We start from the raw sequence: 19,245 nt of genomic DNA, 5'->3' as shown, positions 1-19,245 counted from the left end.
TATCTTTTGCACCCCATGTTTACTGCAGCATTATTTACAATAGCTAAGACATGGAAACAACCTAAGTGTCCACTGAGAGATGAATGGATAAAGAAAATGTGATATATATATATATATATACACACAGTGGAATATTATTTAGCCATAAAAAGAAGGAAATCCTGCCATATGCAATAACACGGATGAATCCTGAGAGCATTAAGCTAAGTGAAATAAGTCAGAGAAATACAAATACTGTATACTCTCACTTATAGGTGAAATCTAAAAAAAAAATTATCTTACAGAAACAGAACAGATTGGTTGTTGCAAGGGGCAGGATGTGGGGATTGGGGAAAATGAGTGAAGGGGGTCATAGGATATAAACTCCAGTTATATAATTAATAAATTCTGGGGACATAACGTACTACAACATAGTGCCTATGTTAACAATACTGTATTGTATCTTTGAAAACTGCTTAGTTAACAATACTGTACTGTATCTTTGAAAACTGCTTAAGAGAGTAGATTTAAAAGTTCTCAGCAACAACAAAATTGTATCTGTGAGGTAATGGATGTATTAACTAACCTTACTGTTGTAGTGATTTCACAATATATACATATACCACTGTACACCTTTGGCTTACATAGTGTTATAAAGCAATCATATCTCAATAAAGTTGGGGGGGAGGTAAATATTATAAAATAAAGGCAAAAAATATAGCCACAAACAATCTGATGAAAATATAGCTGATATTTAACCGATCTCAGGATACCTAATGAGTTCTCTTGTTCAGCAAGTACTTTTTAAGCATAAAAACTACAGAAGAATTTAGTAGAAAATATGCATTTATACAGTTACACGCAAATTAAAATTTTATATATTTCAGAACTACCATAAACACAATTAAAGGGGCACCTAAGGAAAATGATAATCAGTGCCCATTAGAGTGCCAGGGATGGCACTTAAACATTGGTGATAGTAGTGCAACAGGTGCAACTGTTTTGGGGGGATAATCTGGCAATACGTACCAATAGCTTTAAATACAAGCGTGAGTCAAAAATTATCCACACTTCGGTTATATTAAAACTTCTATGAATTCTACAGCCAGATGCAGATAATTTTTGAGTCACCCTCATATGTTCATATTTGTTAAAAACCCGTTAAGTTTACCTCAAGATATTAAGTTGCTTCTTGCTCAAAGATTTATGTATGATAACACTTGTCACAGGGTTAATTATTGTTATCATAAAAAAATCAAAAACTGAAATGCCCCACAATAGATAATGTTTCAATAGATTCTGGAACATCCATATGTTTGAGTCTCAGTAAGTCCCGTGGAGGCCTTGCAATGATACCTAAGAATGTGACATGATTAAATACTCTGAGAGATGAACCTGTTTGCAAGGCAGAAATAGAGACACAGATGTACAGAATAAATGTATGGACACCAAGCAGGGAAAGGGGGGGTGGGATGAACTGGGAGATTGGGATTGACATATGTATATACTAATATGTATAAAATAGATAACTAATGAGAACCTGCTGTATAGCATAGGGAACTCTACTTCACTTTGCTGTACAGTAGAAACACAACATTGTTAAACAACCATATCCCATTAAAAAAAAAAAAAAAGAATGTCTCCCCATCCTCAAGCCAATGAATTAACTGCTTCAACTCTGGCTGGACTTCTCTCTCATTGCACTCCTTGCCCCTAAATGCAGCCCAGCCCAAACCCTCAATAGACTCAGGTGTAGCTTGCTATAGCATGTGTTTCTCAATTGCAATTCCTCTACTGTTCCTGAATAAACTCAATTTCAGGTAAAATCAATCAATCAATCAATCAATCAAATAAAATAAATACTGTGAGAAAAATACTAACTCTGAAAAGAAAAAACCAAGACATAAAACTGGATGATTCCATATTTATCTATCCATCTTGAAGGAAATATACCAAAATACTAACCTGCTGATCTTTGGGTGTTGGGAATATGGTTTATTTAAATTTTTTTCTTTATATATATCTGCTCTTTCCAAATTTTCCAACCGAGCATGAATACATTTTCTAAGGAAAACACGGTCAATGATTTTTAAATAAAGCCCACTCTAAGTTCTGCTTTACAACGATGATAAGTCTAGAAGGTCAACATAAAAGGTTACTGTTTCGTCAGATCTTTAGGATTTGACCTTAACATGTTTCCCCTTCTGTGTTGAAATCAGTTACACTGAAACAGCATAATCTTTTTGATCAATCAGTTGCTGACATTTATTGAGCACCTACTAATCCCTGGCTCTTGGTTTGGACTGAAATTGTATGCTATTCCAAGAGTATGTCACTTTCAAAATTGCCCATCAAGGGGTATAATTTCAGGGTGAGTCAAAGGGTCTCATAGGTCCCTGAACAATTCTGGAACCACTCACAACACCGAACACCATTCTCTGCCCCCTGACCTGGCACTGTATCCTAGATCTCTCTCCTCGCCTTTTTCACGCGGGCATCAAGGGGCAGCGCTGTGGGCAACAGTATCTGCTGTGATGGAGAATAATGATGTCTGTTGGCAAAGCACTCTTGCTCCCGTTTTGATGCCTCAATATTCAGCTGCAGAGAATTACTTTGAGCATTGCATATGGGTGTGTTCTGGGCATGTTCCAAGGTCTTTTTGTGAGCTGAGCAACTCGGTGGAAAGACAACACTTTCCCTGAAAAAGGATGTCCAGTCGGTCATTTTGGAGGGCATGTGATCCTTTACATGGCTGGAATACTGCTCACAAGGCCATAGAGCAGTCTGCAGTTAAGCATCACATCCAGTGCTTTCTGCCTAGGAAGTGACTGTTTCAGCATCATGGGGGCAAACCACGTGCTAGGACTTCAAATGCCGATTACCAAAGACTATTCCTGTGGAGGATGTGGCAGCTAGAACAAACTTCTCTAATTGTCCCAGAAGGCACAGTTCTTTTCTGGGTTAACAGAAACACTGGACTGAAGACACACAGAATTCTGTTAACGTGTAGGTGTGATCCTTTGTCTCTTAAGCCTTTGTACTTTCTGTGCCTTACCATAGCCCACGTTCACTATACTTGTGCTAGAAGCCTCATGAGGGAGTCCCACATAGAACTTCCAACTCTGGCAGGGATAGTATCCAGGGATGCTTTGGGCAGACGCCTTTGCAATGGCTGTTCCTGTGTCACATGTTTATTGGAGAGTTTACAAGAACGGAGTTCTTCAGGGTCCTGCTCAGTGTCTGGGATCCAGAGCCCTGTGTAGTCTAAGGAGTACGGGAGTTTCTCTTCCCAGTGCCAAGGTCAGGGTTCCACATCCGGTCAGGGCAGCCTATCATCTAAGTACGGCAACATGGCACCCTGGGATCTGTGTACAGATTTCAGAATTCAGCTGCTGTAGTTTAAAATCCCTGCTTTGCCTTTCAATAGCTACAACAATAGGAAAGTTGCCTAACTTTTCTAGGTCTCAAATTCCTCATCCATATAGCAGGGATTAAAAAAAAACACAGATTATAAGATAGTGTTAAATGAGATATTTGGTGCAATTTTAATGCACAACAAATACTCAATAAAAAGAGCAACCAGCTGACAATGCAACCAATTTAGAAAATCTCTTTCTCCCTGTGCCTTTGTGTTCTCAGCCCTAATAGAAGAGAGCTGGACTAGATCACATGTGTGACCCCTTGGCCTCTAGACTTTGGGGATTCTCAGATTCTGTAAGTAGACAGAGTATCCGGCATTGAGGAAACCCAGCAATGCTGGGGAAAGGACCAGCTGATTACACCAGGGAAATCTGAGCCCGCAGCGCCATCTAGCCCACTCCATGGAGGCCCCTCTGCGCCTGTGTCTCCAACTAGAGCATCTTCCTCTTTTTATTTTTTTAAAGTATAATTACCAGGGCTTATGTTTCACAGTTAATGCTGTCAAGCCTTTTAAACTAATTGGTCTTTTATAGAAAATTTAACTGAAAATTAACACATCTTTTAATAACATTGCCTTAACTTTAATGGCACTTTGCCTTTCGTTTATAATTGCTCTAAAATTGTCATTTTCCATGTCATAGCTGCCATTTTTTATATTTGCTAGTTTTCATGGTGTAGATTTTTATTTTTAGTATTTTTCTTTCATGAGGGATGAGAACTATTTGATTTTTTTTTTTTCCGTCCCGGGCCTGCCTGGCCTGATGTGACGGCAGTGGTGTGTTCCGAGTCCCTATGACAGGCTGACAGCGGTGCCAGCTCATCTGTTGCAGGGTGGACCACAGACTGTCTGTCTCCTTGTGAGCAGTGTAAATGGTGGCTCTTGAGTGGAATGTAAGGAGTAGAGCCACGGAGGAGGAATGTGTTTATGCAACTGACATCACACGACACTGGGATGCCTGAGAACTCAGCTTTCTCTGTAACACACCGCAAGGGTTCAGTCCTTCATGCAAGTACAGGTAAGACAGTATCATGTGGGTCCATCTTCCAGATGGTCCCATTCTCCAGTCTTACCAACATAAGTTCAGTCATTTCTGGCAAACAGAGAGGCCAGCTCTCGGCCTCAGAAAGCGAGTTACCCTCACCCTCAGCTGCTCTCTTCTGATTTTTCAGTGTCAGCTTCCAAGTTATCATCTAAGACAGCTTTACTCTAACCACTGTGGCTAAAATAGGTCTCCACGTCCATTCAAAGTAATTTACGTTGTTCAGATTAGTTACCCCTGGCTGGTATTATTCAGGTATCCACTGACATAGTTACTGCCACTTGCATAGTGACTGCCTACTAGGATGACAGTTCAAACCACACGAGGGCAGGGTCTTTATCTTTCTTCTTCACTGCTGGATCCCCAGCTTGAACAATGGTGCCTGCCATTTAGTAAGTGACCAAGAATGTACTGATGAATAATAGTAAACGCACATAGAGCTTGCCGTATGCTAAGCACTGCACTAATCACTTTGCAACCTCAGCTCATTCAATCATCTCAGCAGTCCTATGAGGTAGGTACTACTATCATTCCCATTTTGAAGATGAGAAAACTAAGGCACAAAGAGGTTAAGGCTATAAACCAGTAAATGGCAGTGCTAGGATCCACATGCAAACAGTCTGGCTCTGGAGTCCCTGACTAATTTTTTCTTTCTAGGGAGGGTCCAGGTAGAACTCAAATTGCGGTGAGGGTAGGGGAGAGTGGGTACTGTGTGGAAAGAAATCTTAATAGTCGTGTACCAGTTTCACCAAGAGGCTTCCTTGCATCTTTTTCATGTATGAACACCAAGCTGGATCATTCTGAAAAACACATTTCTTGTGATCTTCTTCTTAGAGGCATACACCCATAAGCATAATTATTCCCTCTCATCGTGGGTTTCTGCTGTTGATTTGCAGGAAAAAGCCAGGAGGCCATGTCTGTAACATCCCTATCCGTTCTAGGAATGTATGCGATGAATCAAAACATTACTCTTTTTCACAAATGAAGCAGTAAGCAGCAGGAGATGAGTTATGAAGGACAATATCCAGAGAGTGTTTAGACACACGATTAAAAGGCAATTTGGGGAGGAGCGCTAGAAAAAGAGATTGGCGACATCTAAAGAGACGTGTGTGTGGATGTTGTGATGTTGCCTGTAAGCAAATGCCTGAGATGGAAGCTTACCTCTGGCTCCTGCTGTTTGCAGTCTCACTTTCTCAATTGATTTTCCTGCCAACCCTTTCAGTTCCTTCGGGTTTCTGCCTTGGTACTAGATAATCTCCTTTCCCCCCCCCCCCCCCCCCCCCATAAATTAAGGGTTGGGGTGGAATGCCAAGAAATCGCAAGTAACATTTTATCAGAAGGACTAGATCCGATTGGGTCTGTTGAACCAGATCCAATCTGAGACCTCACTGTGGAACTTATTCATCCTAGACCATGAAAATAAGGCCTTGAATAAGTGGATAGGCATTTTGGTTAATGATTTGAGAAGTTACAACAGTGGATCAGTTAAAAAGGTCTTGCTTCAACACTTAAGCCAGGTTTATTCATAGTATTGCCCAAAATAATATTGTCCACAATACCAACAATGAAGTGCTTTGTACAGTTCTGGACCCTCGATAAACGAGGCTGCGGCTGACCAATACAATGATGGTTCCTAGATTCCTGACACCCCTTTTCCGCAGGCTGGAATTCAGGAGTGCTGCTTTGCTAGCAGACTATTGTATTCTTACACGCCTCTCCTAAACATTTCAGTTTGCATTTCAAAGGAGAGTAGAGACAGATTTTTTTAAAATTTCAAACCAATCCACTTTGAGTTTTCAAGAACTGACTCCCTAGTGACGCTGTAGAGAGAGTGGTACAATTCAAATCTAGATGTGCCCCCCACTCCCATCCCATGGCCACCGTGTGCCCCCTTGACTGTGCAGAGGTGAAGTTCATTGCTGCTTAAAATCAGTTTTATTCCTTGGAACCAGGGCTGACTTCATGGGTGTGTGGCCTGCACTGTCACCCAGGGCCCACTCTCAGAAGGGCCCCTCATTTAGTTCAATGCTCTGCTGTCACCATTTTGAAATTCTTAGTAACTTATGAAAAAGTAGCCTTTCAAATTATGTAGCTGGTCCTGTCTGGAATATACTGCATGTCTGACCTGTAGAAACAATTTTGGAAATTTAGATTTTTAAATTTGGATCAAGTATTTCATAGTTCTGAAAAAAATCTACCATAAACAGTTTTTTATCATCTTTTAGTGAGAACAGTCTTCTGAAATCTGTCTGATTAGGATTAGAAGTAAAGTGAAACTTCTGAGGAGATGTATTACCTAAATTTGTTTGAAACTGGATCTGGAGACTGCGAGGACTATTACAGAAAATACGGCACTGTAATGAGCACATCCTGTTGCTTCCATCATGCCCTCTGGCCTGCTTAGGGAGCCTGCCCAAACTGAGCCCAACATCACTGGCAGGTAGAAAGGTGAGGCTCAGTATCCTCAGACCATCAGAAAGGTCATAAGCCCTGGATGGCCAAGATGGCCTTCTCTAGGGACCACTTGCTTTCTCTCCTTCTTGGCTTGGCAAGCAACGGGATGGCATGAAGCCCAGTCAACCTGAATTCAGATGAATGTTGCTTCATATTTATTTTTAAATGCATAATTCTGATTTTTCGCTAAGATATATTTGTGGTTGGACCACATTCAGGAATATAGAATAACCTAAATTAGTCTTAAAAAGCTTTATGTTTTTTCTTTCCTCAAATAGAGGTCCTTCCGGGATTAGCTTTAATGAACAGATGAGAATAATGCATAATTAGCATATCAGTTGTTTAACACATGCAGGAGAATAGCCTTCTTAAGCACGTGAGGAAATACATGTATATAAGAAGTCTCTGGGCTATATTTATAGTTTTAATGTGTTCAATAAAACTCTTTCGTTGTGGATTCTCCAAAGGTCAGTTTTTATCCAGCTTATGTCTGTATTTTTAAAAAGGGTGAAGTTGAGAATTCCAAAATAAAAAAGACTTTTCTATATAATAAATAAAACCACTCACTCAGCGGGAACAATTCCCAATCCCCATTCTAGTCTGCTTTGCCTTTTATAGCTCAAGATGGCTCTTCTAAGATGGGACCTACTATTTAATTATCATCTGGTTTTGGTCTCACAAATGAAAAAACAAATGCCTTGATTGTCTGATGCACATCAAGTTAGGAAAGAAACTGAAGATGCTTTGGGTCCCTCGGCCAGCCCTCCCTCCTCTCTCTGCCACTGCTCCACTCCTTCCCTGGGGCAGAGAACCGGCCGGGCCTTGCTTCACACCCACTCCTTTCCCAGGACTCTGTCTCAGTGACTGGCAGTGACCTAGGAGACACCCGTGACACTTTGTCCTCTTCCGCCCTCTGCTCATATTCAATCTATTCCCAAGTCCTATCAATTTGATTTTACTGACAAACACCACTCAAGCCCATCCACCTCCCCCAGCTCTGCCAGCTCCATCCTACTTCACGCTACGGTCCCCCTTACGCAAGACTTCCCGCTGCCATCTCGCCTCCTGAGCCATCCTCCACACAACTGCCCAGGCAATCCCCTCAAAACATAAACCTGACCACATCACTTGCCGACTTAAAACCCCTCAACGCCTCCTCACTGCTCTTAAGAAAAAAGACCAGAAACATGAAAATGGGTTTCGAGGTCCTATGGGTCCAACTCTGCCTTGTCCTCTCCTCTCCCTCTCTCACTGAGGTCCAGCAAGGCAGGCCTTCTTTGTCTTCTTTGAGCCTGTCAGGTACTGTTCTCCCCACCAGGCCTTTACCTTTGCTGTCCTTCATTGGGAGATACTCTTCCCTATAAAATCTCCTATCATTATTGCTCAGATCTTGACAAAAAACATATATTCTTTCTTTGGAAAAGTCTTTCTCTGATCCCGAGACCAGGTCAAGTGCTTACCTATATTTACTCATGGCCTTCCTTGCACTTCCAAGAATTTATAATCGGACTTTGTCCGTGTGCTAGTTTGATTAACATCAGTATCCCCTTCCAGATGGCAAGGTTGGTTTGGTTCTGCTCTCCAGCGTAGCTCAAGCTCCAGCCCACGCACCTCATGCATTGGAGGCTGGAGGCGCTCAGCCCCCACGTCCCCACGTCCTCCCCCTACTCACCGCGCTCATGAGTGAATCCAGGACGCTGACGGCAAACGCTGTCCCACATGCAAAGGGCTGCGTGAGGTACAGTTCTGTGTCGGGGTCATCGTCATCGTCTTGGTCCAAAAACTGAACATTAGTATCATTCACTAGGAAAAGCGTAAAGTAAGAATTAGCTCAAAAGACCACATGCGGGCAGCAAAGTGAGAGAGAGAGCAGGCTACTGGTTTAGAGACACTAAAGTCACTGAAAAGGAAAGAAAAGCATGGGAGAAGCTGTCGATGGACCCCGGGATGGGAGTCGGCGGGACTCAATGGACTGCTCCCAAGTGCTTGTTCGCGGTTCCCAGGCCTGGAGAGCAGTGTCGTCAAGCAGACATGCTCCATGGCAGGCTGGTGGAGCTAGTGGACGATGTTGCTGGTCAATTCTTTGGTATAGTTTTAGGATCATGAAGGAAAACACTTTGAAGTGCTTTCTGGTGTCCAAGTCCTTTGAGATATGGACATATTTCAAGGATGAGGAGCCATGAGTAGCCATGCTGGGATGGGGAGCTTTTTAGCCACAAGGAAAAGAAAGCAACTTATTGAGAGTGAAGAGCGGTAGACGGGGAGCACAGAGAAGGCAAATAGCAAGGAATCCACCAGGAGCCACCACCTGCCGCCTGCCCGGGGGGTGGGTCTGGGTGGTGCCTGGTGTCGGGCCCTGAATCCAGGCCCACACCCAACAACTCCTGTTCAATACAAAGGCGACCGCAGGTGGGATGAACCCTTGGCCGTCTCTGGCTGCTTGCTGGCAAAGGCTCGCTCTGCATTCCGAGGTGCGTGGGGACGCCCACGTTCTCCCTTTCCCCTTCTAAACAGCTCCATCTTTTATGTGCTTCAGCTCAAGCAGACACAGCATTAGATGTTGTATTTCATTTCCATACGAGGATTCCTCAAGGACTCCTCTGGCATGCACATGCAGACGGATTGGTTGTGTCGCCGAGATGTCTTTAACTTATTAAAAATTAAATGACAAATTAATTTCCACTCCCATCTTGGCTTTAGAAATTATCAGTTTTGCAGAGCAAGTAATGGGGGGGGGGGAGTGTGTGGTGGGGAGGAGATGAGGGCTTGTGATTTCTGGAAAAATTATGGTGCTTTTAGGAAAGAATAGATGAGGTTTCCTTTTTCTGATTCCTTGCTAAAGGTGTCAGCATGTAATTCTCTTTCCTAAAGTTATTGTTTTATTTTTTTTTTCCGAAAGGAACTTTTGGGATAACTTTTTTTTTTAAACTTTTGTTTGTTTATTGTAGGAGACAGAATAAATGACAATAGGATAAAAGGCTGGGCATGGAATTATTTTTAAGTGACACCAACGTGTTTCCCTAGAGAAAGATCCTAATGGGGGAAAGTTTTTGCTCTCTGTTCTTCCAAAGTTTATCACATCTGAGTCCCCCTTGTCTTAGCAGCACTTGAGCTACAGGCTAGTGAAAATGCAGAATCCAGGATCTGACAACTGGGCTTTGAATCCAGGCCCTGTCACTAACTCCCTTGAGCAAAGCATTTTATCATCCTACACCTTAGTTTCTCTCTCTGTAAAATGGGGGAAATACTAGCAGCTCTCCTGAGGCTGTCAGGAGGCTCCTATGAGATTCTGCTTGGTGACCCTGGCCCAGCATCTTAATAAATGCTGGCTGCTCTCGCGATCTCATGTTCTGTCTACCCACTACATTATAAAAATTCCCAGCCTCCCTCTGCCCCTCTCAGAAGCACACAAGTAAGGCCTTGCTTACGGATCCTACCAGGGCCACGTGGTAGCTTTCCCTCTCATCCCTGCATTTACCCAGAAGCATGTTGTGGGCCACAGTTTAGTCTTCCTGCTTTGTGAATGGGAGAATGCGAAGTTGGGACGAGATGCAGAGGGATGTGGTTTTAATTACTTGTAAGAGCTGAGGAGGATGTGTATGTGCCTAAAGGAAGTGTCAGTTACTCTTCTCAAGAGGATGGGGAGGGTTTGGTACTAGACTTGAGAGATGACTGGAGATTGTCAGCCAGCTAGGGATTTGAGTCACTGGGAAAGAAACTCCAAGGCCGGAGCCAGGGTTCTGGGTAACCTAGTCTCAGAAGGAGAGCAACCAGTGTTACCCGAAACCTATTTCACAGAACAGTAATTACGTAGGTGCTAAGAGGTGATTAAAACAATCACCCCAAAACGTTTGTGATCAAATACAACTGGGAAAGAGGTTAAATAGTTTCAAACAAATTTTCTTCTTGTGGAACTTCTAGGAACCTTGGACCCACTAACATCAATTGGGACTCTCCAAGTGTGTGAAGACTGGAATATATCACACAGTTTAAAAAACTGTTTGACCTTGGCACCTTCTGTGTTTTTCAAAAGGCATTTTACTGGCCTAGTGTAATGCAGAAGACATCTCAGAACATGTAAGTAAATAGTAAATATTTGTGCAGATGGCGGGGAGGGGAGGTGGCCAGAGGATGATGGTCTGAGTGCCAAAGGCGGTATGACCAGTAGGAAAATTGGGCAGAGGTGAGGGCGATGTGAACACATGGAAGGTTCTCTGAGCTTATGAAAGAAATCTGGCGGGGGACAAAGGCTTCAGGAGATTCAGTTATGCTAACTGAATATGTGAATTGTTGCCCTGGGTTGGGGGCACCAAGCCTTTTCTTGTACACTAGTCACAAACCGCGATGGCCCAGTTAGCTGGCAGCACATGCTTCCCAAAGAGACAAAGAAATTCCTGGCAGTGATGATTCTGAAATGCTGCTGATGTTTTCTGAGACAGAGACATTTGGATGAATTTTCCAACCAGAGGTCTGGGCCACAAAAGCTCCCTGGGTCTCTTACTACCCTAAGGTTCTGAGAAGAGCAATCCAGAAACCTAGGCCTTTAGCCAACTTCTCTAAACATGAAAAAGACACCTGTCCGACTGTTGGAAACAGAAAATAGTGTGCTACTCCTTGACCTGAGTGAATCTGTCCTGATAAATAGCTACATCCACAAGAATGCAGTGCTGAACGGTGGACAATTTATTCCTTCGTTTCCAGACACCTGGCAAGCAAGATTACTGTGTTAAAAGCCTGCTCTCTTATTTTGAAATATATTTTGGGGCCAAGAAAATGGCATGTTAGTTTCATTCGTGAGCCATTCGAAGGTAGGTGCTCCCTACCTCTTGATCCAAACTTCCACCGAGCAGCACTTGCTGTCTCTATTTAGAAGATCAATCCCCAGTTCTGAGACCTGCTGCTGATAGGTGCTTTTCAGAGAGTTATTAACCAAGTCATGGGGAATCGTGGAAGAGCCTGAAAAATGCCGTCATGACCAGAGCCCTTCATCTTGTAGATGAATCTGCTCTGAATCTCCCAGAGAGGGCTCTGGGCCAGCAGAGTGGGGGTCAGAGTGCAGGCCCGGGCCTTGATGGCTGCTAACCTCATCCTTAGCATCCTTTCTTAAAACCTGGCTTTATTAAGAAAGGGTCCCTTAGGAGCTGGCTGCTTTTATGGCTTCAGAACCAGAGCTTCTGAGAAAGGGCTGAGTAGGAGGAAAAAAAAAAAAAAAAAAAAGGCAAATAAAGTCAGAATAAAGGAAAATAAACAGCTGGAGGGAAGGCACTGTCTTAGGTTTCTTATCTTAAAATTTTTATATTTCTCCTTTGACTTCCTCTGAGAGCTGTGAAGACATGTCAGTCAAACTGACAGTGTGTTGGAAGAGGAAAAGAAGGGAGAAGGTGGGAGTGGGGGCAGGGAGAAAAAAAAAAAGGCCCAAGCCAAAGAAAATGAATTAGAGCAAAGATGCTTTGGAAACAACTGCCAGGTCAGATGGGTGTGATCAAAGGTTTACTGATGCTGTGTGGGGAAAAAAATCATTAAGAAAGGCTAGAACAAGACAGTCGATTCCAACCAGAGCCACAAATAAAACACATTCAAAGCAGTGCCATGGGGTAGCCTTTCTGTTACAGCCGGTGAAATAAAAAACAAGCTGATGATAGTTGGAAACACCAACCACAAAACAAAAGGAGATACTGATGTGAAAGAAAACAGTGCTTCTTACCCAGTTCAGTTATCATTAGAATGTGCGTCCCACTGTTTTTTTCCTGATTGACTGATACCAAAGGCAACTTGCCAGGTTTAGCTAATGGGATACAGCATTTAAGGGTTGGGGAAAGGGAGTGGAGGAAAGTACAGAAAAAGAAAAGAGTGAGGGAATAACAGAGGAAACATTTTAAAGTAAAGGGACCCAAGACCACAGGTAGTATTTGTCTTCAGGGGAAGAGACCACATAGCAGTTTTGCAAATTCACAAATAGTAGCAGGGAGTGCTGTGGCCAGGTTAAAACCTGGATCCCACTGGCCAATGATCATGGCCCTCAAAACCCCATCATTTTTTGGACCAGAATGGCAGTCACTGAAAATGGCCTTTAGCTGAAAAGTTCAACTAGAATAGATGAAATGTAAAATGATCACACATCAGCCCAATGTTTCTGTGCAGTTCTCGGAATGGGGTTGGCTTAGACCTGAGGCTTTGTACCTCAGGGGAGGGAACTTCCACAGATGCTTCCAATGAGAATCACTGGAAAAGATCTTGGACTATACCTTCCTCCCTTCCTCCCCCTTCCCTAATGTATGTCCCAATCGCAAATCCATCATCTCATGCTCCTCTGAAAAAAGTGACCAGCATGAAGGAAACTATCTATTCATCTCAGAGGAAAGATAGATCAGTTTTCCCTTGGGCCATCTGTCATAAATCTACCCATATCCTTCTCCAATCTCCCCACAAACAAACCCCATTAGAGACTACCACACGGAAATAACTAAGAAACAGGCCAACCTCCTCATATCCTGCATGGTCGGAAGAGAGGACCAAAAAATCCACCCAAAGCTGACATTCACTCCTACCTAGTTCAGTGATGATGGGGATGTTGACCCCAGTCGTGATGGAGGGCTGGCGTAACATCCCATGTACTGGGCTGTTATCTGGAGAGGATCTGTCCATTCCTGGAGGTGTGAACCCTAGCAGGAAGGAAAGAGAAGAAGGAGAAAAATCAGAAAAGTGCAAAATTTGGAAATAATGGAAGTATAGTGTACATACACATTAAAAAAAAAGTAACATACATTATTATTGTTATAAATTAGTACTCCTAGGATAAAGTCTGATAAGTTATTTTCAGAACGACAAAGTAAGAGAGCATTATAAACAATTCTAACCCACTTTGATAGTTCCCTAAAAGCCAGGCTTTACACCAATTATTGATCTTGCTCACAGATTTTTGTTCCCCTCTTTCTTCAGGCATACACGAGGATTGTACCTCTGTGCCTCCTTGAAGTTAGATATGACCATGTGACATAGGAAAGGCCTTGGCCCATGAAAAGCAAACAGAACAATGCATATCATCACTCCTAGTACAAGGGTTTGACTCACCATCTCTCTTCCCAGACTGTGGCAACAGTGGGAACACAGGTTACCATGGAGATGAAAGCTGGGCAGCAGCCCTGGACAGTAGCCCAGACACACAAAGCATTCTGAGTGAAAAATCAATCTCTGCTGCTTTAAGCCACTGAGATTTGTTTTGTTGTTGTTTGCCTTGTGTTGTTACCACAGCATAACCTAACCCATCCTGACTGTTACCTTAAACCAATTGATTATTCTCTTGCCAATGAGTGACTTAAACCTGGGTCTTTGACAGGGTTCTGGGCAAGGGGAAGTGGGAGGAAATCTGCCTGGGGGCTTTAGGTAATGTTTCCTTGCTCTTAAAAAGAATCATATGGAAAGAGATTCTCTTTTAATCCATTGGACATTGCTTTTGTGTCTGTAGTACCTGGAACTGTAGCAGCTGTCTGGTAACTAGGATGAACACCAGCTGAGGATAAAGCCAGCTTAACTAACTGGCTGAAGTGAATGATAAAAAGATTGAATGAGGAAGAACTGTCCTTAGTTCCTGAATTAACCAGCCCTAGAATCAAAACCAATTGATCTCTGAATTTCTTACTATATGAGATTTTATACATTTATAAATGAGATTATAATATAAAATGTAGCAATGAGAATTTATATATATTATATACATAATAATGAGATTATATATAATGTCTGTGTTTATGTATATTTATGTAGTTTGTATTATGTATTAAATATTTATGTATATATACACACATATGCACAATATATGTACAATCATATATTTATATATAGGTGTGTGTATATACACATATGGCTTTTTTTCCCTTTTGTTTAAGCCAAACTGAGGAGTTTTTATTACTTGCAACTGAAATCATCCTGACTGCTACCTATGCCACCTGCTTATAGTAGACCCTTGAACTTCCCAGTGTGCCTGATATAGACTTCATAAAGTACATGTGGGCACAGTAAACTGGAGAGTAGCCAACTTGGTTCTGACCTTTGCAATTTGGATCTCAGACCGAAATCTCAATACTATTAGAATGAGCTTGGCCCAACTACATCTTCAAGGGTGAGAAAGCATCCCAGTGAGGCTGATGGCTGTCTCTTTAAGGATGTACACAGCCATATAAACATGATACGTTTATTTTCTTCACACATTCATTTGGTGAGATTTAATTTTGCCAAGTGAAGCACATGGCAAGGGACACTGGCAGCTCCACGCTGGCCTCCATGCCCAATTTCCTCCCCCACCTTACAGAACAGGCAGACAGAAGTTCACATTCACTTTGTTTTCTCTTCTTTGCCCTTGGTGGATGGCTACCTGGGCTTATCAATGAATTAGGGAATTATGGATACAAAGTCACTTGCAAAGTTTCCAAGAACAAAATTCCGAAGATTGTGTGACCAGATTCCTGACTCACTTCGGTAATGTGACAAGATTGGGTTGTTTCTGGCATTAAGGTTTGCATGAATGTTTATTTACCAGGAATGAAATGACAGGTACTCATAATTGCCTGCTGTTTTGGAAGTGCATCATGCAAGAAATGCCAGAAAAATAAAAAAGAATTTCCCTGTTTTCTGCTCTCCTGTGTATAAATTTCATCTGAGTGCCATACTTTCAGAAAGGAAAAAAAAGCATTATTTACTATTCACTCCCTGATTGCACCTAATTTTATTCTTTATATTGATACACTGTGCACAGGGTAAGTAATTCTGAATGACAGTATAGTGTCCATCTTTCTAAACTCTGGAATGTGTGTTTTTCAGCCAACCACATAAACAAGAACATGTAATTGAAATGCTAGCTGTTTTCTTCCCCTAGAAGAGTGAAGGGGAAAACTAAACTGTTTTCATCAGAAGTTTCATTCAAAAGCATGAAAAACTGCAAGTGACAGCTGTGCAGATTCAGTGGATGTGACGTTTTTGAATTTCTTCAACTTGACAAGTAAACACCTTAAATCGGTAATGCTATATGCATAATACATGGCCTGTATTTTGACATCCATCATCAAATGCTGACTTGAGAAAATATGGGTTTGTACGTCAAGGAACAGCACCCATAAAACAGGGAGAAATGCAGGTCACACGGTATTAGGAAAACTGTATTTCATTACAGAACCTGCAACAAACCAAAGCATCCTTTTATTTTAGCTTATTTAAAGATTCCATTTTCAGCTGTGAAAAGACTCAATTCCTTTGCATGAAACCTTCATTTAGAAATGACATGCTTGCTTCACAGGCCTCTTTCATTTTGCTTTCATATTCCATTTTCCCCTTCAGTCGCCAAGCCTGGTTCCATTAGCATCTGCAACTGACAAACTATGGTGGATGTCCAAAGACATCTCTCCATTAAAGGTCTTTCTCCCTCCTACACATGACCCCAAGAACAGGATGCTTTTGTTGGAAAGAAAACTTCAGCAATGATAATGTCACTTTTTAGTTTTGTTACTTTTATAGCCACACATTTTTATAAGCAAAGGCAAAGACAACAGAAATAGATTTTATCTCTTTTTGCCCTTCCTGGAGAGTTGTGGTGAAGAGAAACAGAATTTATTAGCATTGTTTCTTTCTGAGAGACCCTAATATGGGAAAATTGTGGCTTGAAATGGCAGGGCTGACCCAGATTCCTGAAGAGACCTTGGGAAGAACAGAAAATTTGGCACCTTCCTTCCAAAGGGATGAGGCAATCCAGCCTTTGGTGCCATTTGATGGCATCTACCCCATTTATCATCACGGCTGTTGATAAAGCGGCAGGTCTAAATTGTATTCAGGTCTCTGATTGTCTTGGTCCCCGTCCCTTTGTTTGCTGCAATGGATACATCTTTGGTTGAACTTTAAGTCCCTCTACATAAAGCAGTGCTCCAGTTCTGCATGTGAAAGCGCTGGCACATGGAATATCCTCCAGGGACCCTGATCTACAACTAGAGGATAGTGAAACTGGGAAACGCTCCTTCTGTTGGTTGAACTAACACTTGGGAAGTTAATTTTAGAAACAACCACTTATTTTGCCAGAAGCGATGATGAAGAGTGTTGGCATTGGAGAGATGGAATGAGAAGTTCTCAATTAGGAAAAGATTCAAGTTTAATGAAGTACAGCCCAAGCTCTTACCAAGATGGCTTCCTAAATCTTTACATGTATTCCCTTTCCTCTCTGTCGAACTTGGACATGGGATACAAGTTTCGGACTAAAGATAACGTTAAAGACTACCTGATCTCCTTACATGGAAAACCCCTCCCTATTTCAGTCTTCAGGGGCAGCTATGATGGGCTTATGTTACCTGTTCTATTCCTTTGGCATCAGGCAGAAATGGGCCCAACACTGTCCCGTGCCAAGCATGCTCACTCCATACGCGTAGGAGAACTTTAGGTCAAAGACTGGGTTTCCTGTTTCTTTAAATATCCCAGATTGTCTACAAAATGCCTAGCCCGCAGAGAAGAAATGGAGTGGAACAGTTAAGAGCATACACTTTGCAGTCAGATGTCTTAGGTCTAAACTCTGGCTCATCCACTTATAAGCCACATAACCATGAGCATAGCACAGAGTCTCCAAATCTCTGTTTCCTTGTCTATAAACTGGAATTACCTCCTACACAGGGCAGTTGTGAGAATAAAATGAAATAGTATATTCAAAACATTTAGTACAATGCCTGGTATGAAGCAAATACTTTAAAATGTCGACTACCAATGTTAAGATTTTACTCAGTGCACAATAAATATTTGTGGTGAGGAACAAAATCCTCTGCCTCCCCCTTCCCTATGGATAAAGAACTGAGGTAGCTTTTAAAATTCTTGAAAAAAGAATTTTTGCAAAGAATTTTCACATAGAGAAAAATCTTGGAAAAATTAATGGGAAGGCAGTAGCAGTGTGGATATATTTTGGGAGAAATAACCAGACCAATCCAGTGATAAAAATACAGCCTAAAATAGTTAAGGAAGGAGTATTTTGGATATTGGATGGCTAGGATTTTCTTCAGGTATGTTGAAAATCTGGTGTCCAGTCTTCATGAAAGAAAGGTTCGTAAATCTTTATAGCAATTGCAGACTCTCTGGAGTCTTCTGTTTTTTAGACCTAATTTCCTACCTCCTTTAATTATTTCAGAACATAAACTTTCCTCTTTTGTTTCTCAAACTTTGAAATGGTTTTCACTTCTCTCTACAGTCCATTCCAGCATTTGTGTTCTCAACCATATGCGCCACTGCTGGGTTCAGCTGAACAAAATCTGTACTACCTGAAGTTCTTTTCATGACTGGTTGGTTATTCACTGGCAGGTAGCACTTGGCCTGTGTCAGGGAAGTTACTGGAAGGTTAAATGGCCTTTAGCAAAATTTGACAAGGGCATTTCAGTTTGGATGGCTTCACATGAAAGAATTTAACACAAACACTTGGCCTATGCCTGAGAAGTTCAAGGAGAAGAGGCTCGGGAATAACAAGATCACTAAGCCTTCATTTTTTAAATTCATTGTTTTGGGTACTTGCTGCATGCATGTATACAGATGTAGCATCAAAGGAGCACCCATGGTTACAAGTGAAGAGAGGCTGTGACTCAGAAAAGATCTACCAGAGGGAATGGCTAGAAAACGATTTCAGGGTAATGTAGTTGTGAGTACATTCAAAAATGAGAAAGACTCAACGTCACGGTCCTTGTTGAACTCAAAGCAAAGGCAAGGATGTTCTAGATCCAGACTGATCAAAATAATTGAGAAGCAGGCAGGCTTACATAGAACCTTAAGCAGAAAATAGTAAAATCCAACATTTATTGAGCGCTCAGTATGTACTAAAATCTGCTCATGTTTTAACTTTAGTTCTTACAACCATCCTATGTAGACACTGCTATATTACACATGAGGAAATTGAAGCACAGCAGAGTTAAGCAACTTGCCCCAGGGCATACATCTAGGAATGAGCAGATCTAGATCTGCACCCAGGTAAATTGGCTCCAGAGCCACCTCTAAGTCACCATGCCATTTTCCTTCTTATTACGTGCCAAAACTGCACTAAGGATTTTTTTCCCACAGGCCACCTCATTTATTCCTCATAACAACCCTATAAGTAGAGGAACTGCTAATATTACCATTTTGTACATGAGGAAAATAAGATTCAGGGCAGTCAAATAACTTCCTCCAGCAACATAGCTGGTAAGTGGCAGCTCTGGGGGCTACAGCCAGACAGTCTGACTTCAGAGCCCGAGGATTCCTGTGCTCCGTGCTGCCTTCCCTCTGAGTGTGATGGTCTCTCCTTCTCATGTGCTGAGCTTGGCAGGCAACTTTGAGGTCTGAGCCAGTCTTACTCTTTTATTGTTTG

General features: G+C 42.0%; 1 protein-coding gene across 7 annotated transcripts in view; it reads right to left on the bottom strand.

The window, feature by feature from the left end:
• KCNMA1 (potassium calcium-activated channel subfamily M alpha 1) overlaps window positions 1-19,245 on the bottom strand; it is a 707,317-nt gene that overhangs the window by 24,382 nt on the left and 663,690 nt on the right. For 5 of the 7 annotated variants that reach the window (XM_057735193.1, XM_057735192.1, XM_057735190.1 and 2 more), the window contains 2 exons: window positions 13,442-13,555; window positions 8,566-8,696 (listed from right to left, as the gene is read on the bottom strand). In XM_057735193.1, coding sequence (XP_057591176.1) covers window positions 8,566-8,696; window positions 13,442-13,555 — 245 coding nt within the window. Of the gene's footprint in view, window positions 1-8,565; window positions 8,697-12,597; window positions 12,679-13,441; window positions 13,556-19,245 lie in introns of all 7 variants that reach the window. The other 2 variants (XM_057735195.1, XM_057735197.1) reach the window with 1 other exon arrangement.

The sequence above is a fragment of the Hippopotamus amphibius genome, chromosome 5 (genome assembly GCF_030028045.1).
Source record: "Hippopotamus amphibius kiboko isolate mHipAmp2 chromosome 5, mHipAmp2.hap2, whole genome shotgun sequence".
Taxonomy (NCBI): domain Eukaryota; kingdom Metazoa; phylum Chordata; class Mammalia; order Artiodactyla; family Hippopotamidae; genus Hippopotamus; species Hippopotamus amphibius.
The sequence above is the reverse complement of the archived record's forward strand: the minus strand, read 5'-3'. Positions and strand labels throughout refer to the sequence as shown.